Below are 16,869 nucleotides of genomic sequence, written 5' to 3'. Positions count from 1 at the left end.
TGAAAGGTAGACTCCTTGTTCAAGCAAGTTGGGTGTGTGTGGATACGAAGGGCAGGTTAGGAGCAAACGAAGCGTTCAAGAACTATGCACGGACTATCCTGCGCTCTAGGGCTGCGAAACGGCGATCGCATTTGGAACCACGCTTAATAAGCCGAACCGCGTTTCCCTGTAAAGTTCGCCCCAGAAAGTTCCTGTGGGGTGGAGTCCAGTCCGAATCATCCAGCCGATCGGTCAAGTCTGTTGACAACAACATATCCCATTCGGACTGGTGTTTGTCGACTATAGGGGCTACAATCGACGCAGGATATCCCGGCCCCGCGGTCAGCTCGGCAGAGACGGACAAACACTCCCACCCCACCGCCGGCCGCTAAAGTTTACCGAAGGCGGGCAGTCGCAGCAGCTACATGCTGTGGCAGGAGCGCGTGCATGCTCCAGGAGCCCGCAGCCAATAACCAACCGGTTGAGCATCCTCCAGCCTATCCGAAGAAAGGGTACAGTCTCTGAGGGCCAACTGCCAATGAACAGCAAACTGAAGCTCCCCGTCCAATCCTATGAAACAAGTGTTTTCCCGACCAATCCGAAGCCGGCAGACTTTTGCCACCACTAGTAGAATATGTTTCCTGGATGCCACAGTGCTGGCCCCGCGCGCCGTATTTACAGGGCGAAGGACGTGCGGTGAAGGAGTGGCAGCCAACTGCGGGTCTCACTCTCCAATTACGGGACTGTCTGGGGGCGCAGCGGGCAGGCAGGCGGTCGTTGTTCCCGCAGCCATGGCGACGCAGAGCCGCGGACCCATCAAGGGGATCCTGAAGAACAAGAGCACGGAGAGTGGCCCTGCTGTCCTAGCCAAAGCCGAGCACCAAGAGGTGCAGCACTGCGGGGAGGAAGACCAGAGGCGAGTGGGGGCTGCACGTGTGGGTTAAGAGGGAAGTCATCTGTGGGAGGGACGAGGGAGGCGTGTCGGGGCCAGAGGAGGGAGCGGTATGGGGGGCGGTGTTGTCACATAGTCACAGGCGCGGGTCTTTGAGTGATGGTAGCCTCCTGGGTACCAGAGCTGACTAGTCCAGAGCATCAGGGATGTATCCAGAGATTATAAATGTGTACATCCTAATCATGCTCTCCATATCTCCCCTGACAACCTCACGTCTATTTAAAATTGTCCCCAGCCTGGAGAAATGGCACCTTGTTGTTAAAAAAATAAAAAACAGATTCTTGTATGCTTTTAACCCGCCTTGGACTCTCAGCATAGTGTTCAATTAACCGGTGCATTGTCTGGCATACAGAACGACTCTCATGTTTGTTTGTGCCTTATTCACAGTACTTTTAATAGACTGGGGCTCTCCGGTACTAAGTACCGCACTCATTTAATTTGAAAAGTAGAGTATCTGCACTTCGCGTACTGCTGCAACACATTCAGTAGATGATTACCGGCTCTACTTATTCACACACTTGACTCCAATGAATGGTGCCAGGAGACTGGGAACCTATCATGATTTGTAAAGTGCGACTAATTGCTTGCAAGGGTATCCAGCTCCGAGAGCCAAGCTGCTTGGGTGGCATCAGTCGAATAGCTAGTTCTTGAGCCCCCTCTAAATTCCTGTAGAACGAGTGAGTTCTGGGATGGAGGAGGAGGTTGTTCCAAGACTTCTCTGTGAGGTAGAAGGAGCGTCCTCCACTGTGGCTTCTGCAGATGCAGGGGTGTGAATGAGGGAGGCAGAGTGTGGTATCCTTTACTGCATGTATTCATCGATTTACTTTTTCCCCTTTAAGTTACAATGTTCTTTATGTCTTTGAAGTGTTCTGTATTCTGGGTAGAATCTTGGAGTGGAAGGTTGGCAGTTCTGTTTGACCTTCTACTGCTGCAGTTGGGCTTTTGCTGTGGGTCCGTTCTCTTGGATTCTAGAAATAAACTACTAGTCTTTGACAATCCTGAAATTTCCTGCCTCGGTCTTTCAGTCTCTGCTCTGATACTACACAGAGCGCAGGAGCCTGGAGGGTTGGTGGAAGCTCAGGCAATGGCTGGTGTATGCTGGTCCTGGGTTGTGTAGTGCTTTGTAGGCGTTGGTCAGAATTTCAAATTGGCATCGCTTGTGGATGGGAAGTCACCATTCCTTTGATACTGGGCATATCTGGACATTTCTACAGTCCTGGCCAAAGGTGGAATGGAGGGCTACAAGGAGTGTCCAAGTTGTCAAGTCGATGCTTAAGGGATGTACGAATTTGAAAAGTAGTACCATTGAAAAATCACAAAAAGGTGCCCGAATGAGAATATGCCAGCTAAAGGTGGCACAGGGAATACCTGTAAACGGAGCGCAGGGGTGTCTGCTCTTGCTTGATATGGTGACAGAGCCCCATGCCAGTAGTATAAAGCGTATTTTCATACTCTTGTAAGTGAAATGGATTTACTGAACAGTAGCTATATTTTAGGGAAAGGGGTAAGTGACATATTGTCAGGGTGTGACGTCTTTGATGATTATTATCATGTGCAAACTCGTCATTCTGGCACGCGAATACAGAAACGCAGTTTGTGGCACCTAGACAAACACTTTTTATGTATTTTATTTATTTTATTTATAAAGGTTTATATAGCGCGAACAAGATCCCGAAGGATATCGGAGCGCTTTACAAAATGATGGAAGAAAGGATATCAATGCAATATCGACATCAAATAAGAATACAAAACAGGAATAATCGCATAATTATAAGACAAATGAATCAACGAGAGTAATACAATAAACGGGTATATAGCGGGCTACGAAGGGGGGCATACTATTTTTTTTTTTTTTTTTTAAAGTGCAAAACATTTATTTAGCATTGCCAGGAGTACACAGCGTCTTACCAACAACCCGGAGGCCGGCCGCCATCAATGCACACAGAAATATAAATCGTAGCAGATATGCATGAATATGATAACAATCCCGGCACCAGTATAATCAGAGTGGCAAATGCAGCGTCAGTACAGCGAAATCTACGAGTCTTGCAATTTTTCAAGTTATACCTTAAACTAAACAGGAACAGTAACATGTGCAATTTCTATTCGAACCCAAGTAGGAGGGGGAGAGTGGGGGTGGGGGGGTGGGAACAGGTACATCGGGCATAACAAATCCTGAGAGGCACGTGGGCAGCAGAGCTACACAACTACAAGCCAAGCTCGAGGCGGGTCATGTCGGCCGAGGCAGTAGGCCGTTCAAGTTGAAACGGGGAGACCGGGGAGCACGAAGAGGGGGGTGAGGGGGGGGGAGGGGGGCATACTATGCAGTAAAGAAGAGCTGCATTAAATGATGGTACAATAGTTGTAGGATCAGTGACTTCAAACAGGTGAACCTAGCCCAATTAAGGTAAGAATGTGTTCATTAGGAATCTTTTGGCAGAAGAGAGTTCCCTATCTTTGGGGCAGTGCCGGAGAAGGCTCTGTGACAAGTTCTCTTTTTGCTCAGGATGAGTGGTTTCAAGAGGAAAGTGTTAGCGCTTTTTGAGGCTCTACAACCACAGGATAATTCAATCTATGAAAGATTCAATACTGGAGAAGAAACAAGTTACTTACCTGTACACTATGGTTCTCAACTATTGATATCTTAGTGGATAGGATTTCTGAATACAAGTACCTAGGTGTTTGGCTCAACGAGAGAGGTGGTCAGCAACAACATTAAAGCTCTTTAAGACCAAAAGTGAATTCACTAGGCTTTGCCTTTAGTGCTTTACTGAAGTCAGTTAAATACCTGACTTTACAAATACTTACAACTACACATTTTTAGCTAATTAATATATTGGCTTACTGGGGGTTGGCTTTTCAGTTATCGCAATGTAACCTCTTTAATTGTCTATTCAGGCTCCAGCAAAGTTCATCGCAGAGCCAGATTGGAATGCAGTTTGGCATCATCCAACACCTAACGGAGAAATCTACTTTCCTAAAAAAACTGTTTTAAATAGAATTTTTTTTCAAATTAATTCCTTGAAACATTTTAACTGGGAAGAAATCCACTTTAGTACAGGTACAACAAGAAACTCCTGGAGCCTTTATCTAAATTGTGCTTTATCATGCCTTAAGTCTAATTGCCTGTGAGAGTGATAAACCTAATTTTTAATGATCCGAATTTTTTAAACATATGTATTTTCTTGAAGATAAGTACACGTTTCAAAAAAGAAGCGATGTTGGTTTTCAATTAACAGCTTTAAACAACTCAGTTTGCAAAAGTATTCCGCTCATGCATATTCAGAATTTCACAAATTTAAAATTAATGCAGCTGTGAATTGTCTTCCTACCAGCATTGGATTTTATTTCTATATGGGCTCTAGGGCCAGATTTGTTGAAATGTAAGCTATGTGAATATAAATCGGAGTAAAAATCCTGGGCACTTGAGCTGATTTTATTATTGAACACATGAAATGGCTTCAAGATATTTTTATTTGATTTAATATCCGTAGTTGATGTCATTGTCTTATGTTTTGCTTGAAACGAGATCATCCACAATTAGATTCAGAAAAAAACCATGAATGATGCTGCAGCCACTTTAGCTAAAAAAACAAATCTGTACTAGGAGCAGCTTGTTGTACCTTTGCCATGATTCTTGCTAAGCTCAGTTTTTTGCATACTATGCAATGTTATTTCATGTTGGTTGAGGATGCACTGAGTTTTCTTCTAACAGTTTCTTGGTGAATGCAAATTCCCTTAACCAAAGTGTCTATGAACTTCTTGGGCTGCACCTTTCTCCCTTTGTGGGTGGACTTCAAAGTCCCGTAACTAAGACAACAATGACTTTCTTTTGGTTGCAACTTCTCCTCTTCCTGGTTTACACCATAGATTCGATATTGAGTTGTGTGTAGATTTACTGTTTTGCACCCTTGCTGATTCTGGAGTGGACCAAATGGGCACACATATGCCACAGTGTCAGTTATCTCCCTGATCATAGCCCCCTTCTTCGTGGCTGGTGTAGCACATCCACCACACTAAAATTCTTGATCTGGTATGTAGACTAAGAGCTGAATGAAGCATGCTCTAGTCCCCACACTTCTATAAACTTTGCAAGTATATCAATCGTCTGTTTCGACACAATCCAAATAAACCGAGTGTGAGGATGTCCCACACCATACAAAATTCTTCCCACATAGGTATTATTATAACCAAATACCTCTCCAATCAAACACAGAGGTCATGCAGTCTTCACTCCAAAAGATTAGTGTGCTACAGTGCCATAGTAGGAGTAGCTCAGTGCTATAAGGATGCTAGATAGCATCATATCTCATCCTTGGGAAGGTGAAAGGACTGTAGGAGTACCCTAATTTTCTGAATTATGTAAATAAAGGTCTTTTTATTTATATAAAGATACCTCCGACTGAGGATTGATATTTGAGTGTGATTAGTCATACTGTATTTTAACTCCAAACCTGTAGCATCTCCTGAGTAAGATCCTTGACGGCTATGCAAGCTATAGAGAGCCAAACCGATGAAGGGAGCTTTTGGCCACCTGCATTTCCATTTTAATGTTCCCAAATCCCACTGATATTGGTCTCCTGCTGCCTTAGGACATAGAGAAAATGCCCCATTAGCTCTTTGTGCATTGAGAGATTTTCCAGTGTGAATAAACACCCAGCTAACAGAAAATAAGGTAAAGCCCAAGGTTTAGAAGTCTGGACTGGAGATGTTCGATGTTTTAAATGGGATTTTAGAAAAGGAAAGTCAACAACAATAAGTTTAACAAATGGGCCGCTGCTACCTATATTTAAAGGATTACAACTGCTACATGCCTTGCATTTAGTGTTTAGATGTCCACAGTCAGCAGGAAAACATCTACTTGAACTCATTGCTTCATTCACACCCATCAATCAACTCTGATTTGTAAAGCACGCCTAATCACCGCGAGGGTATTCGGGCACTAGTTTTGTGCTGGGATCAGTCGAAGAGCCATATTTTGAGTCCCTTTCTGAATTCTGGTTGGGAGAATGATGTATAGAGGTGAAGGGAAAGGTTGTTTGAATTGGCATATTTTCTGAGTGGGGAGCCAGTGGAGGATGGTGGTCCGTTTGGGGAGGTCGAGGATGAGTCTAGCAGCTGAGTTCTGTATCGTCTGGAGTCTCTTCAGGAGTAGGGTGATGATTCCTGTGTAGAGTACATTGCTGGAGTCCTGCCAGCTGGTGACTAGGGCTTGACTGATGGTATTCCTGTTGCTGACGAGGAGCCATCTGAAATTTTTTTGGAGCATGCACAGGGTGTGGAAGCAGGCGGAGGAGACTGCGTTGATCTGACATTTCATGGTGAGCTTGCTGTCCAGGATGATGCCAAGGTTGCTGGGCTTTTCTGTCGGTTGGGTCAGAATTTGGAGGGACACCAGGTTTTGTGTTCCACAGTGAGGTGTTGTTCCCAAAATTCAGCACTTCAGTATTTCCATGTTTACCTTCAGGAAGTTGGTCTTCATTAGGCTTGGGAAGGGTTAGTGGAGTTCTGCTACGTGGAACTCCGAAGTGCCCAGTAAACTCCTCCATGCCCGCGGAATTCCGCAAGCAGCAGAGTGTGGTAAGTCACGCTGATTTTTAGCGCCGGGAGTTGTCCCACATTGTACAATCAGTGCGAAAAGAGCCAGAGCTGGGAGTTGTCCCACACTGTAAAATCAGTGCGAACAGAGCGAGAGGGCACTGCTTCTTTCTGCCGCTGCTTCTTCCTGCCGCTTGAGTAGATAATCTACTCGAGAGGCAGCATCCTCAATACAAGCGGCAGGTATCTCAATGCGAACAGTAGCGATCTGCACTTTGAGTAATCTCGCTGGGAGGTGGTCTAGCATGATATCCCTCACTCAACAACTTAACGTTGGGAGAACTCCACTCCACAGAGTTTTTTGGAACTCCTCGCTCTAAGCGGAGTGGGAAAAACTCTACGAACTACGCTGGCGGAGCAGAAATTGTCACCTATCCCTAGTGTTTATCCATTCACCCACACTTGTGATGCAGTTGTGAAGTTGATCCTCGTGGTGGAGGTATCTTTGAAGAGTGAGAGGATGAGTTTGGTATCCTCTGCATAGTATATGAGGTTGAGGCCATGGATTCTGACTATGTCAACCATGATTAATTGCTTTAAAATTTCAAGATGATGGACATGTTGCTTCTAAATGTGGCGGCCATCTTGCAACAGTAAAACAGTTACACAATATATACTGTACAAGTTCGCCCCCTGGTTTTGAAGCAGTGGCCGCACAGGATTCGGTGCACTGTAGATGAAATGAGCTGCAAATGATCGGCACAGTAGGATTTTCTAGTATGTTTCAGGAGCCCAAGGGGGGAAAAAAGCAATGAAATACAAAAAGGGGGACCTGTGAAGGAAGAAATGTAAAACTAAAGTGAATGGCGCACATGGTCCGCCACCGTAGTATGCTTATTTTGCATTGTGCTATAGGACAGATCACCCAGCAATCTATTCAGTTTCCATGTACATTTGGAGTGCCTGGATTACGACTGGGAAGCCTAATAGCAAAAAGAAATAAGGCAGACTTTAGCTCATCAATATATTAGCCGAGTGTGCACTAATAGTTTGTTTTATGTATGCGACTGATTACCCTGCAATGTCTGCTGACAGTAGGTAGATGCTTGCACAGGTTTTATGTATAGTCTGATTTTAATTGATCAGTGATTGTAATGTTTGTGTTGTTCCAAGTGCTGGTTTCGTTTATTGTTGCACATAGTATTGTGATTTTATTTTAATGAGGTATATTGTTAAGACATATGTTGAGAACAATGCAATAGTTTGAATCCAGATCAGAAAGACCTATGTAATGTGACAGATGGCATCACTGGCTTACCATGTAATCAGTTCAGCAAAGCCTACTGTATTGAGCATGAACTCTCAAACAAACAAGGCATAAACTGTGACTCAAGCCTTTATTTTCTGTGGAAGCAAACAACTTCTGTCCAATCCAGTGCTGTAGTTAAGTAAATGAACACGAAGGAAGAGCTAAAGCCCTTCTCCAGTAGTGCTTTTAAAGCTATTTTTCTGTTGATCATCTGTTCTGGAGAAAGCTGCGCTGTCAAAGTCAGGTCTAAAAATAGAATAGCAGAGCAACCGGTGTTATGCCACTCTATTTGAAAATTCATTTGTGAAATAAACAGAATCTGAAAAAAAGTGTTATTCATATGAAATCCAAAGTCCTTGTTTTGAATGAGATAAAATATTAACGGAGGAAACTACAATAGGGTAGATGACGATATCCCCCATAATGTTTAGTATGACCACAAGACAACATGATTGTTAGCTTACTCAATGGGGGCTCCTGTGATCTATCTGTGACAGCAACTCCTACCAGGGAGACTCTACTAATGATGTGTGGAATGTACCCTACAGATTGTTAGCAATACTGCTGTACATCCAGGAAACTAGCAAGACCCCACAGGAGGCAGATCCTACAATTAGGTAAATGTCAGCAGAGATGCAGGGCTATGTACCGCAACGAAACGCTTTTATTTTCCCTTGCCATCCTTTTTTTACATACTTAATCAGTAATGTTGTGCAGCCCAGTTCATCTGATGTCTTTATTAATTGTACTATTATTTTGACGTAAACATTTTTTGGGGTGGTTCTGTGTGCTGCAGTGAGAGTCTGGTGAGTGTTCCAAAGTTCCTAGTTGTCCTTTAGTATTTAACAGCCATTGAACAGTTCAAACGGTGATCTCTGTGGCCCCTTCTTGAACTTGGAAGTCAAGGAACTCCTAAAAATGTCTGGGGGGACTCAGGTAGGAGTAAGTTATTTATTTCATATTAGGTCCTTGTATTAGACCAACAGCTGGGAGCCTTATTTAAGGCTTCACCCTCTCTCCTGCTGTCCCTATATTCTAGCTTGCACTCCACACCAGCATTCTATGCATTGTTCACTCTCAGCTTTCCAGACCAAGCTCAGACATGCAAGAAATAGACACACAAGTTGCTACACACCTCTTTCTTACAAACAACAAAACAAAAAACAGCTATTCTCTTGCATTTTAAGTACAGGGACAATCATTCATAATCACTGAATCTCCAGCATGTCTAGCTTACCCAATAACAACTGTTTAACTCCAATAGCCGTGCAGATACACAAAGACCACAAATAGACATCACAGACACTCTGCCAAGGGTCAAAACACTCTGCCAAGGGTCAAAACATGAAGCTACCCACACCTAATATCAAACAAAGAAACCAGACAATTAGGTGGTGACTACCATTGCTCCATGGTCTCTGCACAAAAAGCTTTGTGACGTCGGTCTGCTTTATGAGCAAAAACCAATTGTATCACCGCACTGTGTAATACTTTCCTACAAATAACTTTCTTCCATTACAAGAACAATTTGGGTAATTAATTATCTATAAATATTAATTTGAAAATGTGCCCTACCTTGAAATCTATGTCAGCACAGAAGTCAAATAGGTGGTGGTCCCATTGTAGATGTATGGAACGGTGTGTTGTCTGAAGCTGAACAGCGCTATGTACTTGTAGAATGACGATGGTGACGTTTCTTCTACAGTTTGAACTCTTTCCTATTTTCATTCAAAGCCTGTTAAAAATGTGATCCCGATTACTCCACTGTATACAAATCCTTTCCAATACAATTTATTGCATTACATGTCACATCAGTAAGCATTATTACACTTCTATAAATGCAGGTCATCACAATATGAAAAATATATGATCCCAATATGAAAAATATATGATCCAGAGATCCCTACTTACTCCATAAACGTCATAAGGGTGGGTCATCCATGCCTATTTAGGTTTGTAGATATATGCCCGGTGGGATAGTCCTCACCTGCGTGTCCTTAATAGAATTGATAATTTTCCTTCACACCAGCTAGGACATTTTATATTCTGTGTCTGGACTGGAGGGGATTTTGAGTACTAGTGTTCACATTTAGGAATGTGCTTGTCACAGAATTTTACTTGGGGTCGTGGCATGTTTTTTTACTACTCACTTTTATTGTATTTGCAATCCATTATTGGAGGGGGCCTCGTTTTGTTTAGAGGTGGGTTGGCGTAACAATCACTAGGTTTTAGAGAGCTGTGAAAGAGCACAGTATCCCACCTTGTGGGAATCAGGTGGTACCATGCTGCCCGGCTCAAAATAAAAGCCACATTTGGTTCGGCTAAATAGTAGAAAGGACATAATGTCCTGTCACTTGGACCTGGACTTTTGGGGTTTCTTCTGTTTCCGGCCTCGATTTGTGAGTACTGTTAGGTAGAAGACCTAGAACTGTTTGCCGAAATGATTGGATGGGCAGGCAAGAGTGTAGCTACACGTTTTCTTTTTTTTAAAAAGATATGTAATTTTAGACCGATGCTGGCAAGGTGAGACATGGCCAGGTTACGGGCAGTCGGTAAAGTGTGGGGCAGCAATTGCTTGTCACATTCTGCAAATAACGTGAAAGAGTTCATGTGAGCCCCCAAGCTAAAATAAGCACTTAGCACATAAATCTTATCCATGGAGCAGCGAAAAAAGAGGAAGAACATCTGGCAGCAAATCACAGCATGGAATACTGTGGACATCTATTGGTTGCCTTTTCACTACAGTTTTTCCCTATGGTTCATTGGAAATCTCATATGTTAGATTGGAATTTGGCTGCTATTCTAATAAAACGAAGGAAGAGAAGCATACTCCTCACCTGTGGTCCTGACATCGAATTTTCCAAGCCTTAATGCTATTCTTTGAGAACAAGACTGGATGGACATAACCATACAGCAATTGGATAAAGCATGATAAATGGTGTGATCACAAATTCTGTGCTGTCTAGACAGCCCCACCAGGAGAGACCATTTTCAAGGTTTTTAGCTGCACTTTCAGGGCTTTGGTGGTGGTGCATACCTTCTGTTTGATTACGGAAGTACAATCTTATCTCAGATGCGATAGTTGACCTCTTGTGTCATCGAAAAAAAAAATATTCAACCCTTAAGCAAGGCAATGGTGAAGAGATCAGACACCCTCCCGTTCTTAAACAAAAAAGATACTTTGTTGACTTAAGGCAAGTTTTTGGAAGTGTAGAGGCTCAAAATACAAAAGCCCTCCTTGGATGGTTTAGGTCCTCAGGGATCAAATAAATATCCTTGCACATCTGGCCAAAATGAGGGAACGAAGACCACCCTCTCCCTTAGGGTATTGTTAAAAAAAAAAAAAGTACCCGTCCACCTTGGCAATATGTGGGGCAATTAAATATCCACAACCCTTGCAAGTTGAGTGTCTAAAAAGATATCCACTTATTAGCAAATGTTCTCTTTGGGAGATCTTGTGGGCAATTTTATGGGGATTTCAAGGTATATACCGAAGGCTCTTAGATCTGGTTGCAGCAATCTACATGGAGTAAATTTAGCACATGGATAACCGATAGCAATAAACCAAAATTTACCACACCACTTACTGCACATAATGAATTTCTCCAGACACTCACCACTGGAAAAAAAACGTGTATTTGCTATAGTCGTAAAGTCAAAATGAGGTCGCAATAATCCATATGTCCTAAGAAAAAACACAACAGGTAAAATATCCAATTTCTTTAAAAAAGGGGTTGCTTTAACTTATCCAGTGGACAAAATGTAACTACGCAGCACCAAATATTGACCATAATCTGGAAGCAAACTATAATGGTCTTGAATCCATAAAGTATACAGACTAAAAAGATTAAAAAACGTAACTTCTCGCGGTCACATATACTCTGTGAGGGAGAGCTGTATCTGAAAAAGTAATGCCAATGTTCACTACATTAGTCTCACAGCAAACTCCGTAACGTGCAATGTCCATTAACCACTTCATAACAACTGTCCAAGCCACAAAACATGCCAACACGTGTTTCGTCTATAAGGCTGGAAGCAATAGACTTCATCAGGGCTAGAACAAAAACAGAGTAGCTCCGCTACAACATGTGACTCAAAGTTCTTACACTGAATGTACAGTATTTCCTTCAACCCTTGGATCACTATCCCAACTGAACATGCGAGATGACATTCAGCATAAGGATGTCTTAAATCAGACCAAACAGAGGAATGTCTCTTAATAAATCCCATTTGTTTTAAAAGACAGAAAAAAGGAGAAGAAAGCAAAGAAAAGTCACCAAAAATGTGCATTCATGCACTCCTACTAATGAGTATCGCTGTGAAATACAGTGAAAAAAGATAACAATAAACCAAAATTTAACTACGCAGCACCAAACATTGACCATAATCTGGCAGCAAACTATAACTGTCTTGAATCCATAAAGTATACAGATTAAAAAGATTTAAAAACGTAATTTCTCGCGGTCACATAAACTCTGTGAGGGAGAGCCGTATCTGAAAAAGTAATGCCGAGGTTCACTAAATTAGTCTGGCAGCAAACTCCGTAACAATAATGTCCATTAACCACTACCACCCAGCAGTTAAGTAAATGAAATAAATAAGCCATAAGAGTGAAAAATGTAATTTCTCGTGATCACAAGTACTCAAAAAATGAGACCCGTGTAAAGTTTACACGCAAAAAAGTTAATACCCCAATAGTATATAAATCAATATGAACAGAAAGTACCTTATTCCTGAAGTTCGACGGAGGAAAGTATTCCTCGTGTATCCCGTGGCGTGTAGCACCAACGCTATCTTGAACCACCTATTTGTATCCAATGTGCATCAACATAGACTGTACATTCGGAATCGTCTGGGCTAGTGTGCGACGTACAGCACTTATATGTAGTATATATACACAAGTGCCATATTTGACTGTTAAAAGTAACCAAACTCTAAAAAGCCCAAAGCCAAACCGATCATAAACTCAACCAAACCCGAAAAACTATACAGCCGGACAGTCTCAAGTTATAAAAATGTAAAATCCCATTCTATCAAATTGCCATATTAATTTATATATGTATTTTAAGAAAATCTACTAACTTTTAGTATGCATATCGTACCTTCCCTATGAACAGATCATGTGCGCAAATTACCCACTCTAATTACCTGTAGACACAAAATTCCCAGTTATATGTATACAGATAAATCCTGAGATGTACTAATTGGCCCTAAATACATATTAATTTCGCTAATGGTTTTATATTTGCCGCCAGACATTTACAGTGGTAGTAACTAATGACATAATAGAAGTACGAAGGGAGATATATATCTTCGTCTGAATGTACTTTTGCAGGTTTTCTCAATTCACAGAAGTATGCCTAGAGAACTGTACCAGAGTCTGGTGTCTAGGTGTACTACTGGGACCGTTATGTGACATATAATGAAGGCTCTTAGATCTGGTTGCAGCAATCTACATGGAGTAAATTTAGCACATGGGGAATTGAACCTGCTGTACAAGTGCACGCTTATTTTGTTTTTATTTTTTCCTTCACGATCAACATTTTTTCTTATGGAGAAAATCCTCCCAGCACACCCCTACCAAATCTATAGGTGATTAGTTTCCTTTCCAATCCTGGAAGAGAAATGACTCCATACAAAATTTCCAACCGTTTCTATGGGTACAGATCGGATTTTGTTAAAGCCCAGAAACATGTTTGTAGACGTTTATAACTTTCCAATGCAATACACGCCTTGTATTGACTACTTTCCATCTTTTGTGTGGAATTTACTACTGTGAACTTTCCGGCTGTCATAAAGGAGAAATCTGAATGGAGTAAATTAATGTTTGCCTGCACAGAATTCTTTTTTGAATTCCTGGTAGGTGTAAACTAAAGTACTTTCATTCCTAAGCATATGTTCAGAGCCAAAAATACATTTGTGAGTCGATCCCACTGTGTTTAGAAACCATGTGACCGGTTTGTTTAGCATGTTCTTAGCTACTGGATTAACTTTGCTTTCTACTTCATGTGCATGATGCTAACCTCTCTCACTGTGCTGTCAATCGGCACAATTTCGTCTACGAAGCCCATCAATTAATGCCCCGGTAGGAATTCTATAGCTCTCCAGAGAAATAAAAAATAAACAGACCCATGTGGAAATACTTGGCAAACACTCCTATCTTCAGTAGAAAGTGTATGTTTAGTTTTCCTTTGTTTGGTTGAAGGTTGTTGGTTTTTCTGGTATTTTCGCATCAGGCTAGATGATCAATGCCATAACGGGACCCACAGCTTGCTCAGAGAAGTTAATTGATCAAGGAAGTGCCTGTACTGTTCCACGTCGCTGTATCAATAATCAAGTTTTGCGAGAAGAGCGTTGATAAGAGTTCAATTTGATTTTCTTTTTCCCTTGCTGTATTTGGGATCATCATTGTGTCTTGATGTCTGCAAGTTGAAACTTGAGAGTAATGTTTAGCAGAAGACCTGGAACTGTTGGCCGAAATGATTGGTGGGCAGGCGAGAGTGTAGCTACACACATGGCATGTAGAGACGTGCAAAGGTTATAGGCAGTCCTACTGCTCCCAGTATTTGCTGCCTAGCAGCAGAACATGGCTTGGTCTATGATGGCCACACAAGTTATTTGCTAAAGTAGAAGTTGTCCCCATAATTGTGCCAAAATATGGGGAATGTGGCGAGAGATTCACAGACTGCACTGAATAGCAGTAATACTGCCTTGATACTGGGGATATCATGTCTGAGTCCTTTTGAATAGTTGATTATATTTCACTATGGAACCTGCCGAGATGATGATTATGATGTAATGCTCGTATTGAATCGCCTAATTCCATATCTGATTTTTGTCTGTGTATATATGGTCACGGTTTCACTCCTTGCGACCTTTCAAACAAGTAAAGTTTTTTTTAATTTAAAATTAGATATTCTAGTTAATGTATTTTAGAAGGGCTGAACTTTCTTTCAGTTGATTTGTTTCTCTTTGCTGATTAGGATAGGTAAATATTGGTAATAGTTTAGCTTTGCAGTCACATCTATGTTGCATTCAGCTGTTTTTTCTTCCCATTGCACAATTGTATACTTTTTACAGTATCAAGAGGCAACTTAAACCATGGCTATTTGACTCTGCTTAGTTTATCGTTACTTGGGTCCGCCTTCACTGTCTGCTAGACAAGTGTCATTTGAATTATCAATGCTGACTCCATCCTCCCCCCCCCCCCCATACGTAATCTTTAGTGTGCACTCACAGTGCTATCTGCTTCAGTGGACTCTTGACTAGGTAGAAAACATCTCCCTTAAAAGTTCCTTCTGGGCATTCTCAACAAAATACAGAATAACATCCCAAGGAAATTCGACTAGATACATCTTTTACAGCCTTCACTTAGAAACTGAAAGAGTACATACTTTTGGATATTGGTAAATGTTCTCCTTTGATATGCTCCATAGAGATTGTGTTATAGTAACTTACTGGTGCCTTGCTCTTCCATATCTCTAATGTTTAAATCACGCCACTCTTTTTTTCGATTGCTTCACTCTTTAGCTATTTTTTTTAAGTCCCATTCTCTTTGTCTGTACATGGATTAACGTCAAGCCAGTGCTGATGTCGGTGATTGCAATCTCTGTGGCATCTTTGAAAGGGATATAGGTGCTTTCTCCTTTTTGCAGAGCGCTTTGTCATTCTTTCAGATTGTGATTGTGCTATAGTCATAAAAACCATTACACTCTCTTGCTTGTTGAGAACTGTCCAGTGTAAAACTTTGCTATGAAGAAAGATGTTGATGGGACTATATTTTTCACCTAAAGATTATAATGCTATTATTTACTAAATCTTGTTGTTCCTCCACCACCCGCTCCACATTTTGTAAGAGAATTCTGTTCTGTAGAAGTCTATCTTCTGTTTTAAAAGAACCTAAAAAAACATAAATTGAATCTCGGAAGACTTAAGTTAATTATTTTAATTGTTGTATATTTCTGTTTGTTTCTGGTCTTCATGCTCAGCACCTAGCCACTTGGTTGAATATGTTCCCCTTTGACCGTATTATCCAGAGTATGGTTTGCTAGTTACAGATATTGACAGACTGATCTAACTGAGCCACGTGGCATTACCGATGAGACTATTAATTACATAGAGGTTTAACTGTGATTGGTTGAAACAACATTACATGATAAACGTTAGGCTTGGCAAGTTCAAAGTACATTTCCTTAGAATGTTTATGCAAGGTCCGCATTAGACATTTATCTGCCTATCAGTAAGCATTCACTCCTATTCTTATCTTTGCATCCTAATTTGCATGGCCCACCTTAATGACTGCAGTCTTCCATTGTGTTTGAATTGTTAGAATTCACCATTAATATGAACACAAATACTGTAGGAAGCACAGGCCAGTTGGCGCTGTCTTCTTTTGAATCTAATGGTACCCTGCCAAAGACTGACAAAACGGAATCCGGGCACTGGTACAAATGAGCTCATCCTCCACTTAGCAAGCGATTTCGTCCGTGATTGTCTTTAGTTTTTCAAAAATGGAGGTGGTGGTTTCATAGTGATGGCGACAGTTTTTATGTGGCTTTTGTCCCAGTTGTTGCACTTTGATGTTATTTGCCTGAATCCTCTGTTTGGAATAGAAGTACACCTTTGCATTTGGTTACGAATCCATTTTATGAAAGTTATTACTGACGATTCTTCTTCAAATTGAGCTAGTTTAGAACTGTATTCTTTTGTAGGACCTTGGGCAGATAACTTAGACAAAGCAGTAGTGTTCAGTTTTAGAATGTTTGCTAGATATTTGGGTGGTGCTGAGCAGAGGCATGTACTAATTCCAATTGTAAGCATGTGAAACTGTGAGATATGACACTGATGAATTGGAAGATACACTGATGAATTGGAAGATACCACATTTTGGTAGTCTTAAGAGGTGGAAACCCCCTGCACATGTCATGCACAGGAGCATAGACTTGTATGCATTAAAGAGTGCATCAACATTCTAAAATGTGTGCTGTTAATAGCGTGCTGCATCTCGGATGGTGATTTTGCTGTTGACTAACAATGTTTGCCTGGCCTTGAATGTCAAAACTTATTTTAATGTATGTTCTGAAGCCAGCTG

The 16,869-nt window shown here is 41.5% G+C and overlaps 1 protein-coding gene across 1 annotated transcript in view; it reads left to right on the top strand.

The window, feature by feature from the left end:
• The first annotated feature begins 579 nt into the window (after positions 1-579).
• Positions 580-16,869, top strand: part of PPP1R2 (protein phosphatase 1 regulatory inhibitor subunit 2) — a 132,738-nt gene continuing 116,448 nt past the window's right edge. Inside the window, 2 exon segments of the mRNA XM_078666378.1 lie at positions 580-766; positions 769-895. Coding sequence (XP_078522504.1) covers positions 625-766; positions 769-895 — 269 coding nt within the window. The 5' untranslated portion in view covers positions 580-624.

The sequence above is a fragment of the Lissotriton helveticus genome, chromosome 11 (assembly GCF_964261635.1).
Source record: "Lissotriton helveticus chromosome 11, aLisHel1.1, whole genome shotgun sequence".
NCBI classification, from domain to species: Eukaryota; Metazoa; Chordata; class Amphibia; order Caudata; family Salamandridae; genus Lissotriton; species Lissotriton helveticus.
This window is presented reverse-complemented; position numbering and strand designations above follow the sequence as displayed.